Source organism: Phallusia mammillata, chromosome 6 (assembly GCF_965637545.1).
Source record: "Phallusia mammillata chromosome 6, kaPhaMamm4.hap1.1, whole genome shotgun sequence".
Classification (NCBI taxonomy): Eukaryota; Metazoa; Chordata; class Ascidiacea; order Phlebobranchia; family Ascidiidae; genus Phallusia; species Phallusia mammillata.
Window position 1 is genome coordinate 6,277,974 of NC_137257.1, and position 27,080 is coordinate 6,305,053.

Sequence of the window (27,080 nt, forward strand, 5' to 3'; positions counted from 1 at the left end):
CTAGTGGTCAATAAATAGCTGCGTTTGAGCCAGTGATGCTGCCATTTGTTAACACGAGTTTTCAAACATGAAGGTCTTCTTTGTACTTTGCGCTGTTGTAGCGCTTGGCAATGCCAAAAGACTCTTTCACAAGTAAGTATAAGTTTTTGTTTTTACTTTTTATACATTTGGCGTAAAATTGCCACGGCATTTTTAGCCTGATCATTGAGGTAGAGGATGAATTGGAATGCCTGTTATGATACCACAGTCATTTAAATCGACATTACTTGTTATTTAAATGATTTCAATATAATACGTAACCCTAAATTTACTTGTTATAAAATTGTAACATAAGTCGAGGGGTTTTGTTCTTTCTTTAGTCGTTTTTAAAGGCAACAATACAGTGTTCTAAGGTTCATTCAAACCACTGGATAGCCTGTTTAAAAATATTTGTGTTTTGTGCCTAGGACAAAGGTGGGAGAATTTCTATTTTTACACGATAAAATTCGTAAATTATCCTAACAAAACGAAATTGCGTTTGTGAATTTCCATGTATCAATTTTATTTAAAGTCATGTATTGCTCTTACAGTGATCAAGTTCTCAGAACTTTTCCCGAGAACGTACAGCAGAGAAATTTGTTGGAAAAAATGCCAGAAAGATTTCCGGTAAACAAACCAATAATTTGCTGAATATAAAATTTCAAGAAAATAGTATTGTTTTAACCTCGTGTATTTTTGGCTAAATAGATGATTGATTTCTGGACCAGCCCAAAAGGAGTTGGACATGTTGATATCCATGTTCCACGTGCGTACGTTGGTGCCGTCAAAGTGTTTTTGGCCCGCAACAGGTAAGGAAACTGTACTTAAATACTTTGGTGCGTTCCAGGCCGAGCAAATATTGTTTTTTTTTTACATAATTAGCACTGAACCAAAATTTGTTCCTCAAGAAATTTTTGTATAGAGCAGGGGTGGGCAAACTTTTCAGTGCAAGGGCCGCATTCAAAGGTTTTTATTCTTATGGGGCCGCATAGTATTTTACCAACGGCCGCCAATGGCTTGCTTGTTTTTTGTTTTAAAATAACTTGTGTATAAAGAATGAGGTTTATATCATATATATATATATATACCATTTTAAGTCGCCTAAAATGCTCAGATTAATAATTTCTAACTTGGAGCATTAGTTTAGCTCAGGGGTCGCCAACCTTTACCACACAAAGAGCCATTTGGACCAGTTTTACACAGTAAAAAAACACTGGGAGCCACAAAGCCGTTTTAAAATATGAAATAAAATGCCAATGCAAAAGCCCTTTTTTTATCTCACGACGTTTGACTTTTTACTGTTAGCTAGTTTCACATATTAGGTACACTGGTAAACCAGTCTCGTCAGAAGTGAAAGCAAACGAATCTATCCACGTGGTACTAAAATGTTGTGTTTGCTTCAGACGCTAATTTTCTTGTTTAACGCGTCTTGTGAGACAACAAACAGATATTGTTGCGTGTGCACATACACTGCAAACCAAAACAGTATCTCACTTTGAGTGTTAACCTGCGCGCCACCGCAGTTACCAGAAGCGGACACGGTCATGTTATTGCACCGTAATTTTCATTTTAGACTTCTGTGTTCGGCTTAATCGTCACAGAGTGTGCAATAAAATGTTATGAACGTTCGGTAATTTTAAGACCTGAGCAGCATCAGAGGGATCAAAGACCCCTGGTTTAGCTGAACGGAGCTAACTGTTTATGACGTCATAAACTGTGTTGTGACGATTGCGGTGCCTATTTTTCGCATTGTTTGCACACAATAAGCGGATAAAAAGCCTGGCGTATACGGTCACTAGGCTGGTAATCTTTTTTCCAGTCTCACGAAATCTGTTTTTAGCAGTTTAAAAATCAAAATATTAGGCAAAATAGTTTTAGTTACGTGACGGCCGCCAGTACATGTATTTTAACATACATGGCCACGATCGCACAAACTCGTCTCCGCGGCCGCATGTCGCCTTACGGCCGCACGTTGTGCACCCCTAATTTAGCCCAAAATATTAACATACTATATTTTCAGCTATGTGCAAATACGTTTGTTGTCACTTTAATGATTGTACACACACTGGTTGAAACGCTACAATTGTAATCGTTTTAAAAAATAAACAAGCATTTGTTTCAACATAGGCTACACCACGTTTTTTGTTAATAAATTCCTTGCGCTAACATTAAACAATGCGATCCGCTTTTAGTAGCCGTGTTTAATGTTCGTTTGCAAAGAACTGCAACGACCTAAACTTGATCCAAAGTGACCAAAGTTTTGGCGTCAACATTGCAAAGTGGGCTGTATTTAAAAACGTAAACCGCTTTTACTTTATCGAACAAAGAAATTGTGTCAAGAGACGATTTGCATAATAACGTGGCAGAAACAACAGGCTAAAGTACGTAAAAAGTATCTGTGTTTAGGCGAGTCGCATCACTGGTATTTTTAAAACTATACGCCTGTGCTTTTCTATTTTATTCAGCGTTACTCGGTAACTTTCTCTTTAAAGTTTGGGAACATTTGGCGGGCCGCACAAACACCTTTGCCGGGCCGCATGCGGCCCGCGGGCCGTAGTTTGCCCACCCCTGGTATAGAGAGTCGAAGTCAAAGTGAATTCAATCAATCTTTTTATAGGATCAACAACGAAGTTTTCGTTGAAGATTTGCAAAAGAACATCGAGCAAGAAAGGTCACCCAGACCCGAACAAATGGATTTGGCAAGCTTTGATTACAACGTTTACCACACTTTTGATGAGGTGAGGAAATTAAGTTACATCAAGCTACCCGCAAGGTTTTGCTTTTTTGTCACGGTTTTGTTTTTGTTTCGAAACGCAAAACTCACTTTACAAGGGCCAAAACGATTTCTACTGCAAAAATGCTATTGCGTTTCACTATGTGCAGCAGATGCAAAAATCCCACCAATGTCGGTTTTAGCTTAATAAATGCATATTTGCCAAAGCTTTTTGGCTGAACTTAAGTCGTTGCTGTAACGGGATAACAAAGATTTTAGCCATTAAGCGGTTGGTACAAATTCATTTTTTGGTAAACTTATATTTAACGGAACTTATTTGTGTTAGCCTTTGTTAACATCTATATATTCAAGTCTAAAACATATCATCCCTAATTTTGACAGATCCAGCAATGGATCAACGATATTACAGCATCATCCAGTATTGCCACCAAAATGTCAGTAGGAGGATCTTACGAAGGAAGAGAATTCAGTGCTGTCAAGGTAATTTCGGATTGACTAACCATTTTTAAAAAATTCCAAAAGATTCTGCGGAATTCGGAGCAATAATTTAAAACCTACTTAAAAACACGCAGGCCATCTCAAAAAGTCGCTAAAATACTATTTTTACCTGATAATCGCACAAGTTCAAAATTAGTGATCTGCTTTAAAATTCGCTCAAGTATCCAGTGTATTTAAACCATTCAAGGTAATTTGTATTCTAAATGTTTGTAGAATTAGCAAAATAATGTCGTTGTCAATACATAACTAAAATGATGCTCATATGACTTTATTATGTTTTTAGCTTAGCACTGGAGGATCAAAGCCAGCATTTGTGATCAACTGTGGAATTCATGCTAGAGAATGGGTTAGCCCTGCAGCATGCATGTACGCAGTGAAATACGTAAGTTGAACCTAAAATATCTTGTTTTAAAGCAATTTATTTGCTACCAAACCTAGCAACGGTATAATAAAATTGGTCCGAAAATGCGTGGAAAAAATGTCAAAAAATTAGAAAATTCTATTCGAATAAGATGGAAACTGACGATGCCTTCTAAGTTGGAAAAATTATTTTTTCTGTTGATTTAACTGACGCTGATCGTCTGACGGTCTTAGAGAGTACTTTGGATATCAGAAAATTGAATTGTTTTTTGGGGCAGTTAGCTTTAACAAAAGCTTTACAAAAAATGTCTTTAGTTTATTGATGGCACCAATGATGGAAGCGAAACAATTCTCAATTCCATCGATGTCTACGTTATTCCATCTTCCAATCCCGACGGTTACGTTTACACCTGGACTAACGTAAGTCTTATCACAACGACAAAGGGTGTTATACTTGATGTCATAAAAAAATATCATAAAACACCCCACAAAATGTTATAAACAGTGGAATGGTTCTTAGGGGCATAAACGGGTTCCCAATGTTTCCGCCTGGTATTTGATACGTGCTAACTCCGTCGCTCAGCTCACCTCAAATTTATATTACCATTTGCAAACACCAGTTACATTAAAACATCTACAAAATTATTTATTAAAACATTAATCTCACTAGTTTCTTTCCATATATAAGGCAGGGGTATGCCATTACTGCAGTGTACTTCAATATTATTGCGTATAAAAAAACCGTTAACCCGAGGTAAACCTTTTGTGCCATAAGAGTCTTACGATGTATTGTGCCACAGGATCGTATGTGGAGAAAAACCAGATCCAACAATAACTTGCGTTGCATGGGTGTCGACCCAAACAGGAACTGGGACGTCAACTGGAGTGGTATGTGTTTGATTTTGTGAAAATTATTACAAGAGCATGACTTTGCTTTAAGTCCGCGCTACTCACCGTGGTCCATATCTGGACTATTGAAGCGTTCGATGTGGACCTCGACAGTCTTCGATCTTCGATATCGACTATCGTTTGTGGTTAATTACGTGATCATGTAACGGCAGTTTTTAAACTGCGGTGAGGAGCCTACAGTGACGAAAAATGGTCTATTATTCACTGTACAAATAACAAAACGGTGGTTGTTTGCGCACAATTGTATCTGTGAGGTGATAAACTGAATTTAGAATCATTATACCTTACGAAGCAATCCTGCAAAACTAGATCAAATGTATTATGTGTGTCGTAGGGCAATCAACTTTCGCAGGGAGTAAATTAACGTTTAGTGCCTAATTAAAGCATCTGTTTTGCTGGCACAAGTATTCGACGTAAATAAAAGTGTACATCTTTGACCGCGATTCTCCCCAGTAGCTATGACCAAAATTGTCTAAGAGGTTTGCGTTCGCATTACTGATAAAAGTGTCCGGACCTTTGATCATTTTTACCTTCACTTACTGGACCTTTGACAAAACTAATAAAGTAGACGTGCTCTAATTCTTACTCTTGTTGTTCAGGCGAAGGGGCAAGTGCTAATTCTTGCAACGACGCTTACTACGGTCCATCGAAATTTTCCGAGGTAAGATTTATTGCAAATTATTAAAAAACTTAGTCGTAGTTCGCCAAGCTGATTGAAAGCGAACAACTGAATCAAGCCGGTTAAAGATTAAAAAAACACATTTTGGAATAGCCCTATGAAAATTCCCCATAAGCTTTAGTTCAGAAAACAGAAAAGATAAAAAACTTAATCGTACCAACATGTTTAATTGGACATGGTTGACCACGAATAAACAATAAAATCAAAATGCAATTTGTGTTTCACAGCTTTTTAAATAACTGCGCTCTTTACGCCATCTATCAGTTTTTAGCAAACCTTTTTCACTGTGAGTTCTTTTGTTGGTTCTTATACTTGACAATTATTCCAAATATTTTTTTAGATCGAGGTTACATCCCAAAGGGACTTTGTTTCTGCCATTCCCAACGTCCAGGGTTACATTGATGTTCACGCATACAGCCAATACTGGATGTATCCCTATGGTTACAAACAAGGACCACCAAGCTTGCCAGACAGCGCAATCCTGGTAAAGTTTATAGTCTACAATAAATAAATATTTTTCAAAGTTAAATTTTATGTTGTAAACCATGTCATATAAATATAATATATTTTATACTATACCAAATTTGTAAGGGGGGACTGACATTATGGCCCTAATTTTTTCGAAAAAAGAAACCTCTAGTGAAAATTCGTTAAATTCGTTAATGCTGAGTGTAATATTAAAACACAAATCAAAATCGTTTTGTTGAATCTCAAGCCCTTTTGGTTGATCGCCGTTTCTTTAGCATGGGGCTTTTAAGACGAACGATATGTTTTGCAGAGCAAAATTGGATCAGACAGTATTGGCGCAATTGGTGCTGTCCACGGCAAGTCTTTTGAAACCGGAGCTATCTCAGATGTTATTTGTGAGTATACTGTGTTGTCGTTTTGGTATCAGACCTGCTTATGTACACCGTGCTTTCCGCATGTGTGGCAAATCAATTGTTTACCCTACTAGCCTGTCACTATTTTTCTCATACATCAAATAAGTACAACAATTTACCTCCAACCATTTTTACAGACATTGCGTCTGGAAGCACTGCTGACTGGTTCTACGAAAAGGCTGGCATTACTTGCTCTTTTGCCGCTGAGTTGAGAGACACCGGTTTGTACGGATTCAACCTTCCCGAATGGTGAGTAAATAAAATCCCTACGCAACGCTATAAAACTATTGCTTCAACCGGTTGTATGAATTTTGCTTCAACTGTAAAAATTCATGCAACCAACAGAACGTTACAATGGCTTTATTAAATTGTTTAAGCCATGGACTTACTTCATAATGACAACAAGTCAGTTCTGTTATCATTGAAAACAATTTAACATAGCTTTTTTGGACACATTCTAACTAAAATCTATGAATAAGACATTCAAGACATGATATGCTGTCGGTGACAATTATAATTCACATTGTTCTTATTTACAAATTTTAGGCAAATTCAGCCAGCAGCCGAGGAAACCTTCGCCGGATTGAAGGTTATTGCTCAAGCTGTTGCCGATGGCACATGCGCATAATAAACTAAACGGCATGCAATATTTCACCTGTTTTTTGTTGTTGTTGTCAGTCCGGAATTTTGTTTACAGACCCCATTTTTTTGTTGCATTATCCAAAATATCGCTAATGACATGCAGGTTGGGCGCGTTGGTAAACTGATAATATTGTACAATCAATTGTCGAATTAGGTTTAGTTGTTCTTGTCTCTGTCAGGTTCAAGAGGCTTTTACTATTAGATTTTTTTCACCGGGTTCGAACCCAGGACACTCCCGGGAACGAATCCCGATCAAGGATGCATATGGGTCAGGCGCGCCAGACCGTTCGGCCCCTGCCCTTTTTACTATTCGATTTTTTTATGTTTTTTTTGTCACGGGGTTTGAACCCAGGACACTCCCGGGGACGAATCCCGATCAAGGTTTTTTATGTCTGTATGTGGGTCAGGCGCGCCAGACCATTCGGCCAAGTTCCTGCCCTTTTTACTATTCGATTAGATGGTCCACAAGAATATTTGATATATAGCGACACCTAGTAATGTGATTGTTGTCAGTTATTAACCACTCAGCGCGGTTAAAAGTCGTTTCAAAAAATGATTTGCTTGCTTTGTGCTGCGATATAATTAAGGGCAACAGTTCATTTTGTCCTATTGGTGACTAATCTCACCTTACGCAGTTGTGCAAGCGGTCGTCCCCCGAAAATATTCGTGATCCAGAACACACGGAAAATTTACAAGCTGTTGATGACTGCAGTTCTAACTTAAAAAACGCTATGAGAGGATTGGCTCGAAACCCAAAGTCTAGTGAAAATGCGACAAAAAATGTTGACAGTTATGTCAGATCTAAAACAAGTCCGTTTATTAAAACTTAAGCCTTTAAGTCATATTATCTTGTAAGACGAACGATATGTTTGCAGAAAAGTATTGAGAGGAAAGTGTTGATGCAATTGGGGCCGTCAACGGCAAGATTTTTTAACCTGGTGCCATCTCGGATGTTATTTGTGAGTGTATTGTTAGTTTCGTGCAGTGGTTCTGAAACTTTTTACCTTTTTTATTACAACGGTCTCTTCGCATTTATTTGAGCAACCGCGGTCAATTTTTTTACTTATTTATAAAACTAAACTGTGCCTTTGCGAAACAAAACCTGGAGTTAAAAACTTATTTCATGCGAAAATATTCCAACAAATACATGCAAAGTCAATTACGTTTGGTTTCGTCAATTTCAATTAGGTTAAGAACGGAAACGACTTTTTATTTACAAACTAAAAAGAATCGAGCGCGAACAATCGCTTAAAATCTAAACCAAGTTTAAGAATGGCTGGTTCAGTGTTTCATAACATGTTTAGATGAACTGTAATGTATCACCGCATGTGTTGCAAATTGATTTATTTACACAAATAGTTAGTTTTTCTCGCATGCATCAAATATGAAAATTATTTTACGCCCAGCAATTTTTACAGACATTTCATCAGGAAGCAGCGCTGACTGGTTGTACAGGGCTGGTATACCTTGTTCTTTTGTCGCTGAGTTGAGAGATACTGGCTCATACGGATTTAACCTTCCCGAAGTGTGAGCAAAAAATTCTTTTTCAATGCAAAAAAATAGTACTCCATCAGTTTTGTAAATACTGAAGATTTTCTAATACTGATAGGTGGCGTAAAGCAGTGGTTCCCAAACTGTTTTTGACGCGACCAAAAATATTTTCCAAGTTTACCTTTGTGATTTTCCACGACCCAGCGGCTTGCATTTCCTGACATGCAGGGACCGAAGTTTTGGGGTTTTGACGAAAAATTCTAATTTAGCCAAAGTTTTCAAGCAAACTTGCGAGGTTACAAACAAAATTGGGTAAACACATCATTTTGTATACCAAACAATGTCCAGAGAGTTTCATCACATGTGCATTTGTTAGAACGTTTGTGAATTGCTTTCTACAAAATGACGAATGGTTTAAAACAGGGTGGACAATCTGGCCACATGCGGCCCATTGATTAAAGTTGTGCGGCCCGCAAACAACACTTGGATTTTAGATGTAATGGCAAACGAGTCCAATTATTATTTTTTGGAGCAGATTAATGTGCCCGGTGCTATTTTTCTGCGACCTGACAATATGCTGCTAGAATCAAATGCGATTTTACTTGTAGTAAGGCATTTTTTGTTTTTGTTTTCCACAGTGACGGTTGCCAACCCCTGGTTTAGAATCTAATCTAAACTTTAGATGAACTAAATAGTGAACATACCCCTTGAGTACTAGATGCTGTTTACAATTACAAAATCGGTTGTTGAATGTAGTAGACTTTGCAACATCAACGTTTATTTGCAATCTATAGTTTGATATTTTGCTATAAGCAAAGCATTGAATGCTGTTTGTGTAGTTGTCATAAACACAGGTCCCTACAACCAACATACAGAAAAAGGGAACATGTAACGTTTGCGCAAGACTACAGCTAAAATTTTATAACCTTTAGATTTTTACATTTATACCACCACGCTTAACCATCTTAAGGCAAGTTTAAACATGGAAAAACTGTGCTTACCACGCGGTTGAATGCACATATTCTGTACCAGCAATTAATTAACGAATATTTAGGCGGTGCTTCTCATTTACACGCTTTTACCACCTTTACCACGAAAACATCATAATGTCACAGGTTAAGAACCACTAAGTTAGACATGGAGTACTACCAGTGCTGGATTAGGGGGTCTGCGGGCCTGTAGGCAACTTTATAAGTGACCCAAAAATCAGGCTTGCCAACAATAAAAAAAAATAGAATTATCAGTGTTGACAAATCATTGTCACAAAGATCGTTGTTGTAAAGTGGCCTGGATTTTTGACTGGCCTGTAGTTACGTGCCTACTTTGCCTAATGGTTAATCCGGCACTGAGTACTACAATACTAACCCACCAATCCCAAGCCAAACTGCAAATAATATTTAAATTGGGAACGCAAAGGATGTTTCGGTTTCCTAATATGTGTTTGTGCAAAATTAGTTATTAGTGATGCTTCTAGGGCAGGGGTCACTAAACTACGGCCCGCGGGCCGGAGGTCATTTTATCTGGCCCGCGACCACATTTTTTGGTTTACCAAAACATTGAAAAATTTATCTACTCCTAACGAAAGTTTTCCTGTCGCGATATGTAGAATAATATTATCTAGTTTCATTACATTACAACGCCCAGGATTAATAGTTTCATAGGATTAAAATGCCCAGGGTTGATCCAACGCCAGTTTGTTACGTCACAGACAAGACTACAAGTGTAAATTGTGCGCAAACATTTGCCTTTTTTGTTACTTGACGTAATATACAAGCGTTGCTCGCAACACATGACCTATACAATTTAAAAGTCGCATCACCAGATTTTAAATGGGATTATAGAAAGACCATATCTTGGCGCACGTAGAAAAATCGCCTCACGGGCTAAATTTGGAAAGAAGGCGTTAGGGCATGTAAACTATGCGGCCCGCGTGAATCATTTTTAAACTTATCCGGCCCGCAATGAAAAAAGTTTGGTGACCCCTGTTCTAGGGTGATAAGCACAGTAACATCGCATTGTACTTTTCATGCCTTCCTATAAAATTTAAATTTGAAACGCCAATTCTTGTATACAATTTAATTTAAATTTAAAAATTCTTGTAAACATTTCACGATGAGTTACGTCGTATGAGACAGTTATAGCAAAAAGGAAATTAGCACCTTAAGGTTAAAAACATCTTATTCTGTGCGAACGACAGCTGACTTCGAAGTGTTTGTCTTTCCGGTAGACGTATTTGTATCATAAATTAACAAGTCATGAGATAGTGTTGCTTTTATGGCATGTTTTAAAACCACGTGTTCCTATAATAGCAAGTCTAAATTCAATCTTGTTTCAAGGGTTAAAAGGGCAATCGCTAAGTTCAATAACGACTGTGATCAGCAAGACTATTTAAAAAGTCAATACCCCAATCAGTAATAGACTGCTAAATGTAGACGTAAGTTTATTTTGGTTCAACAAAACATGAAACCGTGTGCACTTTCATCATGCGATTAAATACAGTTTACGTCATGAAAAACCAAGATTGACAAAGCGACAGTTGCCATATTTTCCAGACACTCCATATGCAAGTCATGTTTTACAGTTTTACACCATGATGTCAGCAGCTATTGCATCATTATTAGATGGGTATAAATATCGGTTGAAGGTGCTGATTTTTCAATTCGTAAACTGCGAGTTTCAAACATGAAGATATTCATCGTACTCTGTTCTCTTTTTGCGCTCGGTTTCTCCAAAAGACTTTTTCACAAGTAAGTACTTCAATTTGTACTTCATAACTAATGTATGAATACACTGCTCAATGATTCGCTATTTTTTCGATGTGTTTTCAAATTTTTTGTAACTAGTTGAACACAGTACTTTTTTTTATATATAAATTTACCCGTTTACAGTGATCAAGTCCTGAGAGTTCATCCCACTGAAGGGCAGAGAGATCTGCTGGAAAAATTGCCTGAAACTTTTCCGGTAAACAACTGTTTTTCACTTTTCATATTACTCTCGGAAACTAGTTAACTAATTTGTCACTTTCTTGCCAAATACAAACACTGTAGATGTTTATTTAACTTTTTAAAATATCTTGACAATGTATCACGTCAAAGCTTACGATTAACCTGGATTATTTCAGTTCAATCGCATCGCGCGATGGATTGAGAACAAACGCTCTGTTACGTCATAAAGCGTACAGTAGTTGAATGTTATGGTTCAACTGACTTAATATTTGTTGCAATTCTACACTTTATTTTCTAATGAGTATTAAACATACAACGTTAGGAACTTTTGTTTTAAAAAATGTTAGGCGATTGATTTCTGGGCCGGCCCAAGAGGTAGTGGACCTGTTGACATTTATGTTCCCCGAGCCTTTGTAGGACCTGTCAAAGTGTACTTGAATCGACACAGGTAATGTTCTATTGCAAACCAATATAACAGTTTTATATGCTTTGTTAGTCCAAATAGTTTACAACTTGGGTGTTATTGCAAGGTTGTATTATGTCAAAAACCGCTAACTTGTACATAATGTTGGCTTAAACCTACTTACAGCGTATAAAATATGTTTATTTTGCGATGTTACAAACCAAAATAATGTGTTTTTGCAGTATTATTGAAAGTTTACTGTGTTAGAATGCTTGTTTCTTACATAGGGAGAAAAATTAACAAATACGTTTTGCATAAACCAGAGTAAAACACTGATATAATCTAAAACGCTCATTGCTATTCTCAAAAAAATCACAAAGAATACCGAAAAACTAACACCTAATTACCCAATTTTTGTGTGAAATATTATCCACCAAAGCTAAGTTAATGTCGTAAGTTTTGTTCAGAATCAACAACGAAATTTTCGTCGAAGATTTACAAAAGAATATTGACAATGAAAGATCACCCAGGCCCGAACAGATGGATTTGGCTAGCTTTGACTACAACGTATACCACACTTTAGATGAGGTGGGAAAACCTGATTTCAATGTTGTAATATACAACAACGAGTAAAAACATTTTTAGCAGTTTTTTTGACTGGTGTTGAGTAATGCTATACAATATATGCAATTTTTTTGTAAATAGCTTGTAATTTTACTATCGTTTCGACCACGAGCTCTTTGCACCAATGGGACAAAACTTTAGTAAATACACAAGCTGGAGAACGAAATGTTGTTTTTACAGATACAACAATGGATTGACGATATTACAGCATCATACAGTATTGCTACCAAAGTACATGAAGGATTCTCTTACGAAGGAAGAGAGTTTCACGCTATTAAGGTTAAAAAGCACATTGCCTTGAATTAAAATTAACTTTATAGTGATTGAATTGGAAATTTGTAGTTTTGTATGGGCAAGTGCCAGTTATAGTGATAACTAAACATTTTGCAGTTATTACTCAATTGAAATACAATTTATTTATTTTAAACCAATTTTCAGCTTAGCAAAGGAGGATTTGCTAAACCTGCTTTTGTGATCAACTGCGGACTTCACTCCAGAGAATGGGTTAATCCGGCAACTTGCATGTATGCTGTCAAATACGTAAGATAAGGTTTATATTTCTGATATGCGTATTTTGCCAAAATGTACTTACGTTTCAAATTAGGGTTAATATGTCCAATGCTAAAGTTAAAAAGTCATTGGTTGAAAATTATGTGCGTATAGTTTTTTTGTTGTGCTTGCCATCACCACCTTGCAGCAGGTTTGGTTGTTTTCAGTTTGTTGAAGCGACTACAGGAAGTGAAGAGTCCTCCATTCTCGATGACATCGATGTGTACGTGACCCCAATTTCAAATCCTGATGGATATGTTTATACTTGGACTGATGTAAGTTGAAGCGTTTGAAACAACAATATTTTGTGCTAACAATCCAGGTATTTTAGTCAAAGTAACACGTTATAATCTCCAAAAACGTTTAGTTATTTCATTTGTACAACGTTTGTTTTATTAATATTAGCATTTAGGTTGTTGTTTGGCCTGGCATTGTAACATAGTTTTCGATTAACATAAACACTGATTGAGCCGCATGAACTCGGAAAAACGAAGCTTCACTCAAAGTCAATTACAACGTAATCATAATGGTGATTTGACCATTTTCAAATCTTTGTAAAAACGAACAGGACCGCATGTGGCGCAAGACCAGATCAGTCAACAATAAGGTGTGCATCGGTGTTGACCCAAACAGGAACTGGGACGCTAATTGGAGTGGTATGTTTTGATTTTTTATGCAGCAACACAACTATACTATGTTCATGTATCACTTTTCAGGTCCGGGAGCAAGCGCTTCATCTTGTAATGATTTATATTACGGTCCATCTGTAATGTCGGAGGTGAGATTAACTTTTTTGTTCAGCAGCCTTGACTTGCTTCATTCAATGAGTCGAGTTTGCGTTTCTAAAGCTAACAAAATAAGCTGATTATTTAAAATTCTGCCCTTGTGCACTACATGTTTAATGTCATTGCAACAAAACTGTTCATTGTTTATGCTGATTTACGACTGATGTATTTACATGTAGAACATAAATCTTTTAACACTAAAACATTTTAGATTGAAGTACAGTCTCAAGCAAACTTCGTCGCGAGCATCCCCAACGTAAAAGCTTACATTGATATCCACGCGTACAGCCAATACTGGATGTTCCCCTACGGATACACATATACACATGCAGATGATTATGACATGCTTGTAAGAGTTTGTTATTGTATTAAACGAAAAAAAAAAAAAAAAGTTTACTTTTTAACTGTAATGAACTATTTGTCTTTGTTATATTACCTACTAGATTGTTTTTGCATTTTCTGTATGCTACACCGATCAATACATATTTTAGTCATAGCTCCCCCAGTTTTTGGTTTACAGACATTGAAAAATACATTTGTTTTGTAGAATGTTATCGCATCTGATAGCGCCGCAGCAATCCAAAGCGTTCATGGTATGACCTATCAACATGGTCCAATTTCTACAGTGATATGTAAGTAGTAAATGTTTTATGATGAACTTTAGCCCACAACGAAATACTGGAAACAAAGCTTATCAAATCATTGGACTCGTTTTGGTCCACCAATACGAAACTTAAGTTATTTATTTCAGACGAATCATCCGGAAGTTCCGCCGACTATTTCTACGACAAACAAGGCATTAAATGCTCTTTTGCTGCTGAATTGAGAGATACCGGTCGGTACGGTTTCACCCTTCCCGAAAGGTAAGGCTATTTTGTTAATTTCAAGCATATATGTGTTCCTCAGATGATATTGAACGTGTTGCGAACTTTCTATTGCGATTTTATACCCTTTATGGGTATAAAATTTATTACAGCTTTTACTACTTAAATTAAACGGAAATATCAAATGAATTTAGTTTGTTTAAAAATTACGCTGCTCATTTACCAATTGCCTTTTCAACGTAATTAAGTTGCTTAATTTTTTCCTTGGAAGTGTATAAATTTTGGCAGCATGTATACACCTTAAAAGGTGATTGATTGTGGATGTCAAAAATAACGACAACTATGCGGTGCAAGTAGTGTTATTAAATAAACTACATTAATATTCTTGGTTGTTTTGCATGAAAACAACGGCTTAAAATATGCGCCTTTCGTACTTACAATAAATATTTATGCCATGACCAGTCTTAATTACCAACAAAATGGCAATAAGTCGTATGGCAATTTTGGAGTAAACCATAAATTTCTTACTCCAGGTTCATCCAACCAACAGCTGAGGAAACTTTTGCCGGTTTGAAGGTCATTTCCAACTATGTAGCTGTTGGTGCATGCAGCTAATTGTGCTGTATACTAAAGGAGCTTCAATATGCAGCAACCTTGTAATAAATGCAAGGCACTGCAATAAAAGCAAGTAATAAACAAAAAAAAATTCAATTTGCCGGCTTGATTTTTAAGTAAGGTCTGTTTAGCAATTTAGAAAACACTTAAGAGTTATACAGAAAGATAGAAGTCCAAAAGTGAATATTGTTCAAGTTTCATAGAAGCTGTGCTTAGTTTTAAGAAGGCTTGCGAATAAAAAACTACAACTGTGCTTTAAATTTAAGATAAACATTATGCACAAGACATTTCGCTTTAATTGCACAAACAATTGCTTAAAAACCTGTTAATCTTGTATTTCACCTCCAATCGAAAAGGATGTCTATTTTATTACCCGGAGCAAAAACCCTGTAGTGAACTAGATAGAACTAATTTAGGTCCAAGCTGCAGCTAATGATACCAATGAAACAATGTGTTCACAATCAGAATTAAAACAAACAACTCAAGAACAGTAGACCCGTTGTTGTTACTTTGGTGGTTGTTTATCGCGTTGTTATCGTGAAAACCAGCATTTCAGCATCTCATTCTGTGTCAACAGTCAACCCAGTGAAGTGTTTGTCTTTTCGGTGAACTTATTAAGGGGGCGACAGTATTTATCACAAATCAACAAGTCATGAGATAGTGTGGCTATAGGCCTAATAGTCTGTTATATAGCCATATATTGCTGTAATAGCATGTCTAATTCCAAAATGTTTTCAAGTGTTTGAAAAACAATCAGTAAGTTAAACAGAATTTGTCCAGCATTACTATTTCATTACGTCAGCATTAATAACCAGTAAAACTGCTGAACGTAGTGGAACATTTATTGTGTGTTCGAGACAACCTAAAACAATCTTCACAAAGAAGCCAGGTTGACATAACGACAGTTGCTATATTTTCCATGTATTGCTGGCCATGTTTCATATCGTGTCAGCAGTTTTTGTGGTAATGTTAGAAGGAAATAAAGTATCGGATGAAGCTGCTGATATTTCAGTTCGTGAACAACGAGTTTTTAAACATGAAGGTTTTTATGATATTTTGTGCTTGTTTGGCGTTTGGTTTCTCCAAAAGGCTTTTTCACAAGTAAGAGCATTAACGTGTACTAATTTATTAAGGTATATTTTGTCAAATTTGATTGTAACAGTAAAACGCGCACCTTATTGCATATCAAAGAATAAAATTACTTCTTTGTAGTGATCAAGTATTGAGAGTTCATCCCACTGAAGGGCAGAGAGACCAGCTGAAAAAATTGCCTGAAACTTTTCCGGTAAACGACTGTTTTGCTTTTCATATTACTCTAGGACACTAGTGAGCTAGCGCCATTTTCTTGCAAAATACAATCCCTACAGATGTTTATTTTATTCATATAAAAGTCGTTGAACAGTGTATCACGTCGCAGCTTATGATTAACCCTGGTTACTTCAGTTCAACGTTATAAAGGGTAACAGATAAATTTTTCCGTTAAGTCAACTTAACATTTATTGTAATTATACAGTTTCCTAATGAATATCAAACAATGTTATGAAATACGATTTCTACAAATTTGTCTTAAAACATTTTAGGCAATTGATTTCTGGACCGGCCCAAGAGGTAGTGGACCTGTTGACATTCATGTTTCATGGGCTTTCGTCGGACCTGTCAAAGTGTTCTTGAATCGCCACAGGTAATATTTTGTCATCAACCGAAGTCGCGGCTTTAAATCCTCTGTTGGCCCAAATCCTTTACTTTATTTTCGTTTATATATACTTTAAGATACTTACCTACGGTTTTAGCGGTTTAGGTATCATTTGAAGTTCATGTTTTACCACAAACTGCGAACTTTTTTGCCCTACCTCCTTTACTAGCTAAGTCTGAGATACAAAGCAAACTAGGATTGCTTGTACTTTACATTGGGAAATAATGTAACGATATGTACCTCATAGCCATTATCAAAATTGTGGAAATTCAAAAAAAATAAAAGTCTTATGTGATGAGGTCTGTTTTTCTAAAGCAAATGTTAATCACGATTAAGATTTTTCTTAAAATATCTAAAAAACCGCTTAATTGTCGTAAACTAATTTTCGTTGTAAGTAGCAGCTTATACTTTAAACTAAAGCTAAGTTAATGCTGTAAAGCTTGGTTTAGGATCAACAACGAGGTTTTCATCGATGATGTGCAGAAGAACATCGACAATGAAAGGTCATTTCGACCAGAACAAATGGATTTGGCAAGCTTCAACTACAATGTATACCATACTTTAGATGAGGTAGAAAAATTGATTGGAATACTGTGATATACAACAACTAAGTTAGCAGAAACATTTCTGGTAAAGTTTTTGTGCAACTGGTGTAAAAATAATACAATATAAGCGTATACGCTTTGAGTTACAAAAGGTAATGGTGCTGGGCGAAATGTTAGCAACGTGACAAACGTTTGTCTTTTTAACAGATTCAGCAATGGATCGACGATATCACAGCATCATCCAGTATTGCCACCAAAATGTCAGTGGGATTCTCTTTCGAAGGAAGACAGTTTCACGCTATTAAGGTTACATGAAACACATATAAGTATAAACAAGTTAAACTTAACAGTGATTGATTTGGAAGTTTATGAACAACTTGACGAGTGCATATACCGATTGTTATGTAAATTTAAATGACATTTTACAGTTATCAATTGGGAATTTTAATGCGAATTGGTTTTAACGTTTTTAATATTTTAAGCACTCTATTACCTAGATGTCATTTGCTCTACTTTTTTGAATTCACCGAATGAGTGTTAACCAGTTACTCGGTAATAAAAGTTAGCATGAATTTGTATACATCAGAAATGTTAACTTTGATCATGCCTGTACGAAAGCCGACGGTTCTAAAAATAAAATAATTTATGTAAAAAAGTTTTCGAAAGTAATATAGCAACCAAAAATGTTTACATTTTCTGTGATAAATGTTTTTGTCATGTGAGTAAACAACTTTCAGCTTAGCAAAGGAGGATTCAATAAACCTGCTTTCGTGATCAACTGTGGACTTCACTCCAGAGAATGGGTCAGCCCATCAACTTGCTTGTACACTGTCAAATACGTAAGATTATATTCACAAATTCTATTTCCGTTTAGCGTATGTTGCCCAACGAATACTCACGTTTCAACTTAGGCTAAATATGTCCAATTCTGAACTTAGAAAAGTTGTGTGCATTGTTTTTTAAATGTGCTTGCGGCAAGAAACTAAACTAAGTGGTCCAAACTTATACACATCTAACATTTGAGCTGTTGACATATTATGCAGAAAGTTTTGGTTGTTTTCAGTTTGTTGAAGCGACAACAGGAAGTGACGAGACTTCCATTCTCAATAACATGGATGTGTACGTAATTCCAATCTCCAATCCTGATGGATATGTTTATACTTGGACTGATGTAAGTTGTAGTTTGTAAAATAGCAACCTATTAGTGAGAAAACCTTAAAAAGGTTCAGGTGTCAAGTTGGTTGTTTAATTTGTATAATGGTTGATATATTAGATCATCATCTTAGTTCTGTGGTTGTTTAGGTTTGTTTGGGTAATTGTTGCCAGCCTACAAACGAATAGGCTACTCATCGCTTGTCTGGAGCAAGCGTACAACGCAATCATAATGTCGGTTAAGAACTTTAAAATCTTTGTGAAAACGAACAGGATCGCATGTGGCGCAAGACAAGATCAGACAACCAAGAGGTGTGCATCGGTGTTGACCCGAACAGGAACTGGGATGCAAATTGGGGTGGTATGCTTTGCTTTTTTATGCATTGACACAACTTACCATATGTACTATGTCTATTCTGTCTATTTATCGTTGATTAGGTCCAGGAGCAAGCGATATTTCTTGTGATGATTCATACTACGGTCCATCCATGATGTCTGAAGTGAGATTTAGTTACTGTTTTATTTTACAAACCTGTTTTTAGTTTTGTAAAATTGACCCAGTCGGCTATGTTAAAGGGTGACTTGAATCAAAGCTCATTTTTTACAAACACGCTGCCTGTTTTAGCAAATTTGTTCAATGTAGACCCATAACTGTGATTTATTTACCACACAATAGCAAGAAAAAGGTAGTTTTTACTTCAACTTAGTTCTACAAATAAAAATAAATAATAATGTCATTGTAACAAAACTGTTCATTACCTGTTGGTTACAGATGTTAAATTGTTGAATTCGCGACTGGTACATTTACATGTAGAACTTCCCAAAATTTAAAAAAATTATTTTTATTAGATTGAAGTACAGTCACAAGCAGAGTTCGTCGGAAACATTCCCAACGTCAAAGCTTACATTGATATCCACGCATACGGCCAGTTATGGATGTTCCCTTACGCATACACGTATGCATACGCACTCGATTATGCCACGCTTGTAAGAACTTTGTTTGTGTTTAACATTAGCAAAAAACCTCATTGTCAAAAATCTTACTATGATATATTTTTCCAACTTAATTTAGAACTTAATGTAACATCGAGTTCGTACCAAAAAGCGTCACAATGCCTTAGGTTTTACATTCTAGATTTGTTTTCAGTTGCTACCGGCTAAAAAAGTTAATGTATATTCAGTTAAAATTCCAACAATTTTGCCTGACATCTTCATTTACAAACATTGTGTATGAAATCGTTGTTTTTTTGTAGAATGTTATCGCAGGACATAGCGCTTCAGTAATTCAAAGCGTCCATGGAATGAGGTACAAATCTGGTCCGATTTCTGATGTGATATGTAAGTAGTTATTCTAATAATTAAAACTAATAAAGCATCACATCTGATAAACTATGTGAAATAGAATACCTCTTAAACTTCGTGAAATAAGAAAATACTTGCGTAGCAGGGGTTTCCAACCCAAGACCTAATTCAATAGTGTTTACTAAAGACTTGTTACCCAACACAACCATGTTAATCAATCATTATAGAAACTGTTTGAAACGTTCTATTTTTAGACCAAGCATCTGGAAGCACAGCCGACTATTTTTACGACAAACAAGGCATTACATGCTCGTTTGCTGCTGAATTGAGAGATACCGGTCGTTTTGGTTTCGTACTTCCCGAAGCGTAAGCCTAATTATTAATTTCCACTATATATTTGTTACCTAAATTAATTTGAAAAAAGTTGCGGATATTTAAATGCGTTTTTATCCTCATGATGTTTTAGGTTTAACCTCTGAAATTAAACCTACAAATTCCTTACTAACTTATAGAGTTGCTGTCTAGTCTTATTTACCAACAAAAGCTATAAACAATAAATGTTTTACTCCAGGTTCATTCAACCAACAGCTGAAGAGACCTTTGCCGGTTTGAAAGTCATTGCCAACTATGTGACTATTGGTGAATGTGGCTAATCGAGCTTTAAGCCAAAAAAGTTTCTACTTGCAGTCTTTCTGGTATATGCAAGTCACTGCAAATGAAAGCAAGTAATAAACAAAGACTTTTGTCACCTTGTCTGCTACATTTTAAATAAAATCTCTTCTGTAAGTCAGAAAAAATCCAAGCGTTTTCCGAATTTAAAGGTTTACGAAGTAAAACAAAAAATGTGAAAAATAAAAAAAGATTAAAATCCTTTTTTTTAATATTTCTTAAGCAGTTTGACAGGGACTGGGTTAGGAACTATCAATCTTTTACAGCCAGAATAAAAACATACATTTCAAAAAATCAATAGATCCATTGCTGTTTTTTAGTAGTTTTTTACGCGCAAAAGGCACGACTTCCGCTGCATCGACAATAAGTGATCCCCTTGCAAAAATTGGACCCACAACGGGCAATGCAGCCTTCTCTTCCTCTACAAGTTGCCATTCTAATCAATACAAAACAATTTAAAGCAATAAATAAATAACATATATAAAACACTCAAATAAGTTGTATAGTTTTTGACCTTCTACAAACTTCGATTTTTACATCACTTGCTGGACTATATAGAGTTACTGGATGGTACCATCAAAATGAAGGCGTTTCTTGTCTTAGCATTTTGTCAAATAATATTTCTGTGAAGAAAGAACTGCCTATTAAATGCTTTATGAGAGAAAACGGCCAAACTAACGGGAAATAGGGTAATAAAACGTTACGTAAGCCTAAACATTTTATTGCATGTGCTCTTACGTTTGCCTTTGTAAGTCAGCTTTTAAAAATGTATAGTACTGACATATACTTTGATGACTACATACAACTGAAACAGTTTGTTTGAGATTGCAAATGTAAATAACTTGTTCGTAAATTGAACGTGGAACAGTAACACTGCTCACCTGCCACTTTGACATCTGCAGCTTGAACCTTGTCCATAAGCTAAGCACTGATTGCCGTATGTACAATTGTTTTGCGTGCAAGTACCTTGATTCCGAAAAAAAAATAAAATTAAAAGTGCGAACTGTTTTGTGTAGTAAACAAACTAGTCTCCTACCTTGTTTAGGTGGAAGCACGTTTTTGAGAATACTTTGCTTGTAGTTTCCAGCCCATCTGTAATGCGCCACAATGTAACTTTGAGTTTCACTGTTTGGGGCTTTCGCGCAACCAACACGGGCAGTACCTTTCCACAAAAGTTGAGTGTAGTGTCCTGCACAAACAAGTGACAAAACGTCTCGCGTGTCAACGCTATGGTATCACAGATTATGTTTAGTGTAAAATCCCTAGCTATATGATAAAATTATTTTGAAATCACAGGATATTATTTGTACTCTCTTCATAGCCTCCAAATATTTTTGCCGTAGTGGTGTCATTTCTATAATACAACTTTCAGTTGTCGTTCTATTTCTGGCTCTTTGCCATATTTAAGGTTGGGACGATATTGACAAAAGAGTCTACCAATGACCAATGGTCAACCTGAGACAAACATGAAAACACCTGGGGCATCAACCTTCCAGTTTGCACGATTCGTTCATAAAATATTACAAAAACAAACGAACCGTCCTACCAATTGGATTTTGACTTGTAGCTGTTCCAGTAGCTTGATCGTAATCGAATATTTCGGAATACCAATAATCCACTACTTCTTCTTGGGAAGCGCTGCGCGGGGTTAAAGCAATATTTTCACCGACGTTTGAACCACGATACACGGATCCTCTCTACAAGGCACATTACTAACGTTATGCGAAACGATTTTTTTCCAAAACTGTGGAAGGCACATGTAAAAGGATTTAAACATGCAACTTATTGTCTTTGTATCGTTTCAGCAACGATAGTTGAACTTTATCTTCTCTTGCATTAAATCAATTAGGTTATCGTACAATGTTTTCATAGGATCGCTCTCTTTAGTGGAAATTGAAAATCGAAAAGTATTACTTACAATCGAGTGAGGCCAGTGGGGTGTTTTTCTGTATCCTGGTTCTAACTGATTGGGGTTTGTAGGAGCAGCAAAACTAAGATGTTTCGCCCACAAACTAGCCGATTTCGCCAAACTGTCGTCCCACACTAAAGCACGTGTATTATGTCGCGCCCTAAAAAATGGTATAGCCTATAGGAGAAATGTTTTTACAATTACAATCATTTAGCCCTTTCAAATTGGCAAAAAATCCTGATAAAAGATTTCAATGTTTTTTTTATTATTTGTCTTCGACATCAACCTCATGTCATGTTTATGAACACATACTCAAAAAGAGGATTATAAATTGAGATCTAAAACCTTGCAAGTAAAGTTTGCAGGTTTATTTTGCTGCTGGTTATCGGTGGGCGCCATAAGTAAGAACCTCGTGGTTCACCAAACCACACTCTCTTGGGAGCATATGTATATTTTGAGAAACATTGCGTTAAAGTAACTAGTTTGGCAAAAGGGGTGTTTTTTACTGCTTAATACGGTGGTTCTCAACTGGTGGTCCATGATTACTTTTTGGGTGGTCCATAGGACGTCCACTAAATTTGGTGATAAAATGAAGATGATTGTATATTACATATTGAAGGAGTATCAAAATGTTAATTGTTAATAATTTTGGCATACTTCTTAAAAATCGGTTTTAAAGAAGTCTGTTTCAAACCAAAATGCTTTTTGCGTATGCTTACTTCAAGCTGGTTTAAAATTGGAATGGTCCACAATATTATTTTTAGAGCGCCGGTGGTCCATGGCCTGAAACGAATTGAGAACCACTGGCTTAATAGATAAACTTAAACATCTGCTTGCCTAAAGTAGTTGTGAGCATCTAAGCATTTCTGTTGATCAGTGGTCAAGTTAGACTTCACCGGGGTCAAAGGTCTAGGTTTGTAAGGTTGGGCGGTTACCACAACCGGTCGCGGTGTTGGGGCTTGTGTCGCAGGACGATTTGGAATTGCAGGAGGTGTCTTGTTGCTTCCGACAGACGAGGATTTCTGGTTAACACCTGAATAGAATCAGTCAACGTCTAATTCACCGCATTGTTTGTTGTGTTTGTGTTTTGTTACCCTTTTTTACTGTTGTAGGTATTTTTATGCAATGTGACTTATTTGCGTGACAATAGGTCCTGTTTGAAAACTTATGCGATGTTTGTAAATACGAACTAACTTTTCGTCAAAACCGTTCAAGCATTAGTGCAATTAACATGTGAAAATTAAGTGAACAAAACTATGCAGTAGAGAGTAGACTGTTGAATCTGGGTAACAAATGTTGAGAAAAATAATGTTTTAAACAGAAAGAAAATCTAGCACCTTTGACAAAAAAGAATTTGCTTGGTCTAGACGTGTAACCACAGCATGGATGACTTCGACTAATCATCGTATTCCTGCCCATGTTATATGTGAGAATCACTTGATGTTGAGAAGAAATTGAACCCCGTCCGTATAGAACAAAACGCTGGTGTAAACCTGACAAAGCAAAATTTAACATAGAAAGAAGTTTCTTTGCACTGGCTCTATGTAATTCGTTTTTAGAATTTTTGCTCTTAACCGGTTCGTAACACTAGAAAAGCAAGAAAAGCTATTTAAATATTCTTTGTGGTTTTAATTTGCAAAACGGAATAATTTAGTGTTAACTTTAGGGCACACCTGACGGGCATGGATCAAACGAAACAAAATCTCCGTCTTGGTCGTTTCGGAAACAGAAGTAAATCTTGATTTTGAACGTTTTGGTAGGCCTGTCAATCAGAACACAAACTATTTTACATTAATTTATAAAACCCATACGTAAACGCTTTGCAATGGTAAAACGATATATGTGACAACAATATGAAAGACTGACCGCCTGATCGTCTAAATATTTGTTTGCACTAATTATTCCAGTCATGTTGCGCAACAAGCTAGAAAAACTATGTCGTTTCAAACTTTTCCAGACATAGACATAAAAACAAATAATATTGCTTTTGGGGGTAAAAGTATAAAACTCGTTACGGTGTGGATTTCGATTTTTTTCTCAGACAAAATAAATCTATAAATTTTGACATTCCTGGTATAACACGCAATGTGAAACTTTGATGAGTTTCAAGTATTTGATAAACTTTGACATGGTTACATATTATTGCAAGTTTTACCTGTTGTACATTGTCACGGTTTTCAATGTTCTCTTTGCGGGTCGATAGCCGTTGCCTGGTTTTGAACTAGTCGAAAGCAAATACTTAAACTTGTCGTGTGGATATCCGCTCTTTTGGTAAATTATTACAGTTCGTGTTTCAGGCACCAAAACTGTTGACCAAGAAACACTAAAGTAAAGCAATTTTCCTACTTAAAACTTGAATATAGAATCCCCCATCTTCAGTTACTTGGTGGATAAAGACTATTATAAATTTTATGGCATTTTCAAAACAAGAGTTAATACATATTTAATGCAAACAGCAAAAAAAGTGTAATGTAGCAAAGTATGCAAACATAATAATAGGCTTTGGCTTTGGGTCACCCTGATCAGATTTTTTGTGTTTGAATTTGGGCATAAAAATTACCAACGTTGGGTAAAATTTTTATTTGCGAAAACAATTATGAAGGAAATATGACGGGTTGTGGTTGCGATGTGCATGTGCTTTTTGTAATAAGTACTACACAAATAAATTCTTAGTTAGTTGCTGAAAATGAATAGCAAAATATCAGATATACTGAGACGCACATGTCGCTAAAACGACGAAAAAAATGTGTTTGTTAATTTGGATTTTTGTGTTAAAGCGTTTTATTATGCAGGATCGGAAAGCAGCTACATCGAAAGAGGATTTAGTTGGGTAATTTTTTTAATGCGACAACTTTCTGCAAAAAAATAAATAACTTTTTTCACAAATACCAAACAATATTCGTACCCGGTTTTGGTTTCGGTATCGAACAAATTGAACAACTTCTTGGGCAATAGTGAATCATGAACCTGTAATCGGAAGAAAAAAAATATTGCCAGGTTCACCTAAGATTGTAACATGTACAATGTTAGCAGGTTATGGTACAAAGTAGTTTGTAAAAAGTTTTATTTCAGGATACTATTACATGGAGAAAAATAGCAAGAAATTTGTTTTTATCTGTGAAATTTGTTTTTAACAACATTTGTAATAATTTTAAAATGCTCGAAAATAGGTTGAAAAAATCGCTGCAGTTTTGGAATCAATCGACAGAAAGTGACATGACTGATTTTCAATAGACCGAGTTCAACATGTTAAGTGAATCCATACTTTACATGTATAAACAAACACTTACGCTGAATTGCACAGACTTTTGGTACGACTCACAAACACATCACAAAAACTCTCTGTGTTTTCGCAATCTGGCAACGCAAAACATTTTGTTTAAAAACAAGAAACATCAAAAAGCTAAAAAAGTTCAGCCTGAACGACAAAAATATTTACAAAAAATAACAGACGGCAGACATCGGAATTTTTCCTTTCAGCTTTTTACGCCGGCTGGGGTTTAACTAAATTAAATACAAACGGCGTTTACTGTATTGTGCAAAATTATTTTCACTTGGAATATGGTCACTGTTTCAAAGAAGAAACATCACCAACCTGCGCAATAATTTGAATAACAGCGTGCGGTTTCGACAGTCATAATTCCGTTCGAATTCCGAGTCCGCGTCTTGATATATTTCTCCTTTCTGTCAAGAAAGAGAGGCAAAAGTTCTAAACGAACGTGGTAGCGTATAAAATTGCAAAACAGAAAAAAGCGATTATTTCTCGAAACCTAAAAAACAAATTACACGTTTGTTCTGCAATAAACAAAATAAATTGCTCGATAGCCCATCATTGAATCTATTGTATTTTCGTAACGGATTATGTAAGACCATTTGCTGTTTAAAAACCTGCAACAGGTGTACGGCGATGTAGAAGATTGAGTGGTAGCTCGTTTATATCGAAGATTTAGGTCGCCAGGCGGAGCTGTAGAGTGATTGCCGACGTCATTTTCCGCAATGAACAAGATTCTACCTACACGATAGCTCTTTTCCACCTTTAGTGTCAAAACAATGTTTTAAAGTGAGAAATGTTTTTGGGCATATAACCACTATATGGATGTATATTAATATTGTTTTTAATTATTCGGCTAATTTGATGTAAATTAAAATAAATATCAAAACAAAATTCGAAATATTTAATAGGACAAAAGAAATGATTATTAGAGCGTTTTTTAACTTCAGATAATGTTGTTAGTTCAAAATACACCTTTACACCGAACCTGCTTTGTAAACACGACCATTTCTCTGTTGTTTACTTGTAACTGTTCATCTTTGTTTAGTTTACTCATGAAGTTTTCATCAATAAACGACATAAAGCTTTGACTTGAATGAACAAATATCTGCAAAAATGAGTAATTGATCAGTTTTTAGTAGCCTTAAATTAATCAAATTGGGTTGTCTGTTAAGAGCATTTTATCGAGGCCGTTATAGAAACACAATACACATATTTGCATAGGTATGGCCTTTAATCTTACTTTTAGAAAATAAAGTGCTTCGTTTTTTTTTCGTTTTTCCCATCGAAGTAATCTGGAAAATTTGGGGCTAAAATCGTGAGTAAAACTGTATTCATCTAATTTTAGCATAAACATTTTACTGGCTGGGAAAATAAAGCTGTGAAATTTTGTAATATAAGTACCGTAAAAGCCAGAATAAAACGTGAGTTAAACAAGTTTCTACGCATATAGGCTACGTATTGACAAAAGTGTGAAATTCTGGAATATAAGTACATGCAGTGGAAATCGCAGTTCAAGAAAGGGCCACAGACACTGTAATTACGGTTGCGGTTTTCTTCGCTCCCAGGCAAACTTTTTGCC

The 27,080-nt window shown here is 35.9% G+C and overlaps 4 protein-coding genes across 4 annotated transcripts; 3 read left to right on the forward strand and 1 right to left on the reverse strand.

Annotated features, from left to right (window-relative positions):
- The first annotated feature begins 67 nt into the window (after window positions 1–67).
- Window positions 68–6,707, forward strand: LOC145232859 (carboxypeptidase B-like). Its single transcript, XM_080097536.1, has 13 exons — window positions 68–132; window positions 570–645; window positions 727–827; window positions 2,636–2,756; window positions 3,134–3,232; window positions 3,534–3,632; window positions 3,926–4,030; window positions 4,411–4,498; window positions 5,119–5,180; window positions 5,539–5,682; window positions 5,977–6,061; window positions 6,217–6,328; window positions 6,626–6,707. The coding sequence occupies exons 1-13, from the start codon at window positions 68–70 to the stop codon at window positions 6,705–6,707; spliced, it is 1,239 nt and encodes a 412-aa protein (XP_079953662.1).
- Window positions 6,708–10,894: 4,187 nt separating this feature from the next.
- LOC145232860 (carboxypeptidase B-like) lies at window positions 10,895–14,957 on the forward strand. Its single transcript, XM_080097537.1, has 13 exons — window positions 10,895–10,959; window positions 11,101–11,173; window positions 11,505–11,605; window positions 12,028–12,148; window positions 12,365–12,463; window positions 12,623–12,724; window positions 12,901–13,008; window positions 13,302–13,389; window positions 13,450–13,511; window positions 13,730–13,867; window positions 14,066–14,150; window positions 14,270–14,381; window positions 14,876–14,957. Exons 1-13 carry the CDS (start codon window positions 10,895–10,897, stop codon window positions 14,955–14,957), a joined length of 1,236 nt encoding a protein of 411 aa, XP_079953663.1.
- A 966-nt stretch (window positions 14,958–15,923) lies between these two features.
- LOC145232861 (carboxypeptidase B-like) lies at window positions 15,924–20,302 on the forward strand. Its single transcript, XM_080097538.1, has 13 exons — window positions 15,924–16,090; window positions 16,170–16,242; window positions 16,538–16,638; window positions 17,100–17,220; window positions 17,403–17,501; window positions 17,933–18,034; window positions 18,259–18,366; window positions 18,621–18,708; window positions 18,786–18,847; window positions 19,197–19,334; window positions 19,601–19,685; window positions 19,904–20,015; window positions 20,221–20,302. Exons 1-13 carry the CDS (start codon window positions 15,924–15,926, stop codon window positions 20,300–20,302), a joined length of 1,338 nt encoding a protein of 445 aa, XP_079953664.1.
- A 251-nt stretch (window positions 20,303–20,553) lies between these two features.
- On the reverse strand, window positions 20,554–26,591 carry LOC145232863 (uncharacterized). The gene is made up of 14 exons (XM_080097539.1): window positions 26,487–26,591; window positions 26,116–26,261; window positions 25,823–25,911; window positions 25,518–25,584; window positions 25,133–25,194; window positions 24,383–24,533; window positions 23,901–23,989; window positions 23,565–23,720; window positions 23,065–23,260; window positions 22,237–22,387; window positions 21,865–22,015; window positions 21,355–21,507; window positions 21,200–21,284; window positions 20,554–20,754 (listed from the first exon to the last, which is right to left on the reverse strand). Exons 1-14 carry the CDS (start codon window positions 26,577–26,579, stop codon window positions 20,646–20,648), a joined length of 1,698 nt encoding a protein of 565 aa, XP_079953665.1. The 5' UTR covers window positions 26,580–26,591; the 3' UTR covers window positions 20,554–20,645.
- Between the last annotated feature and the right edge of the window lie 489 nt (window positions 26,592–27,080).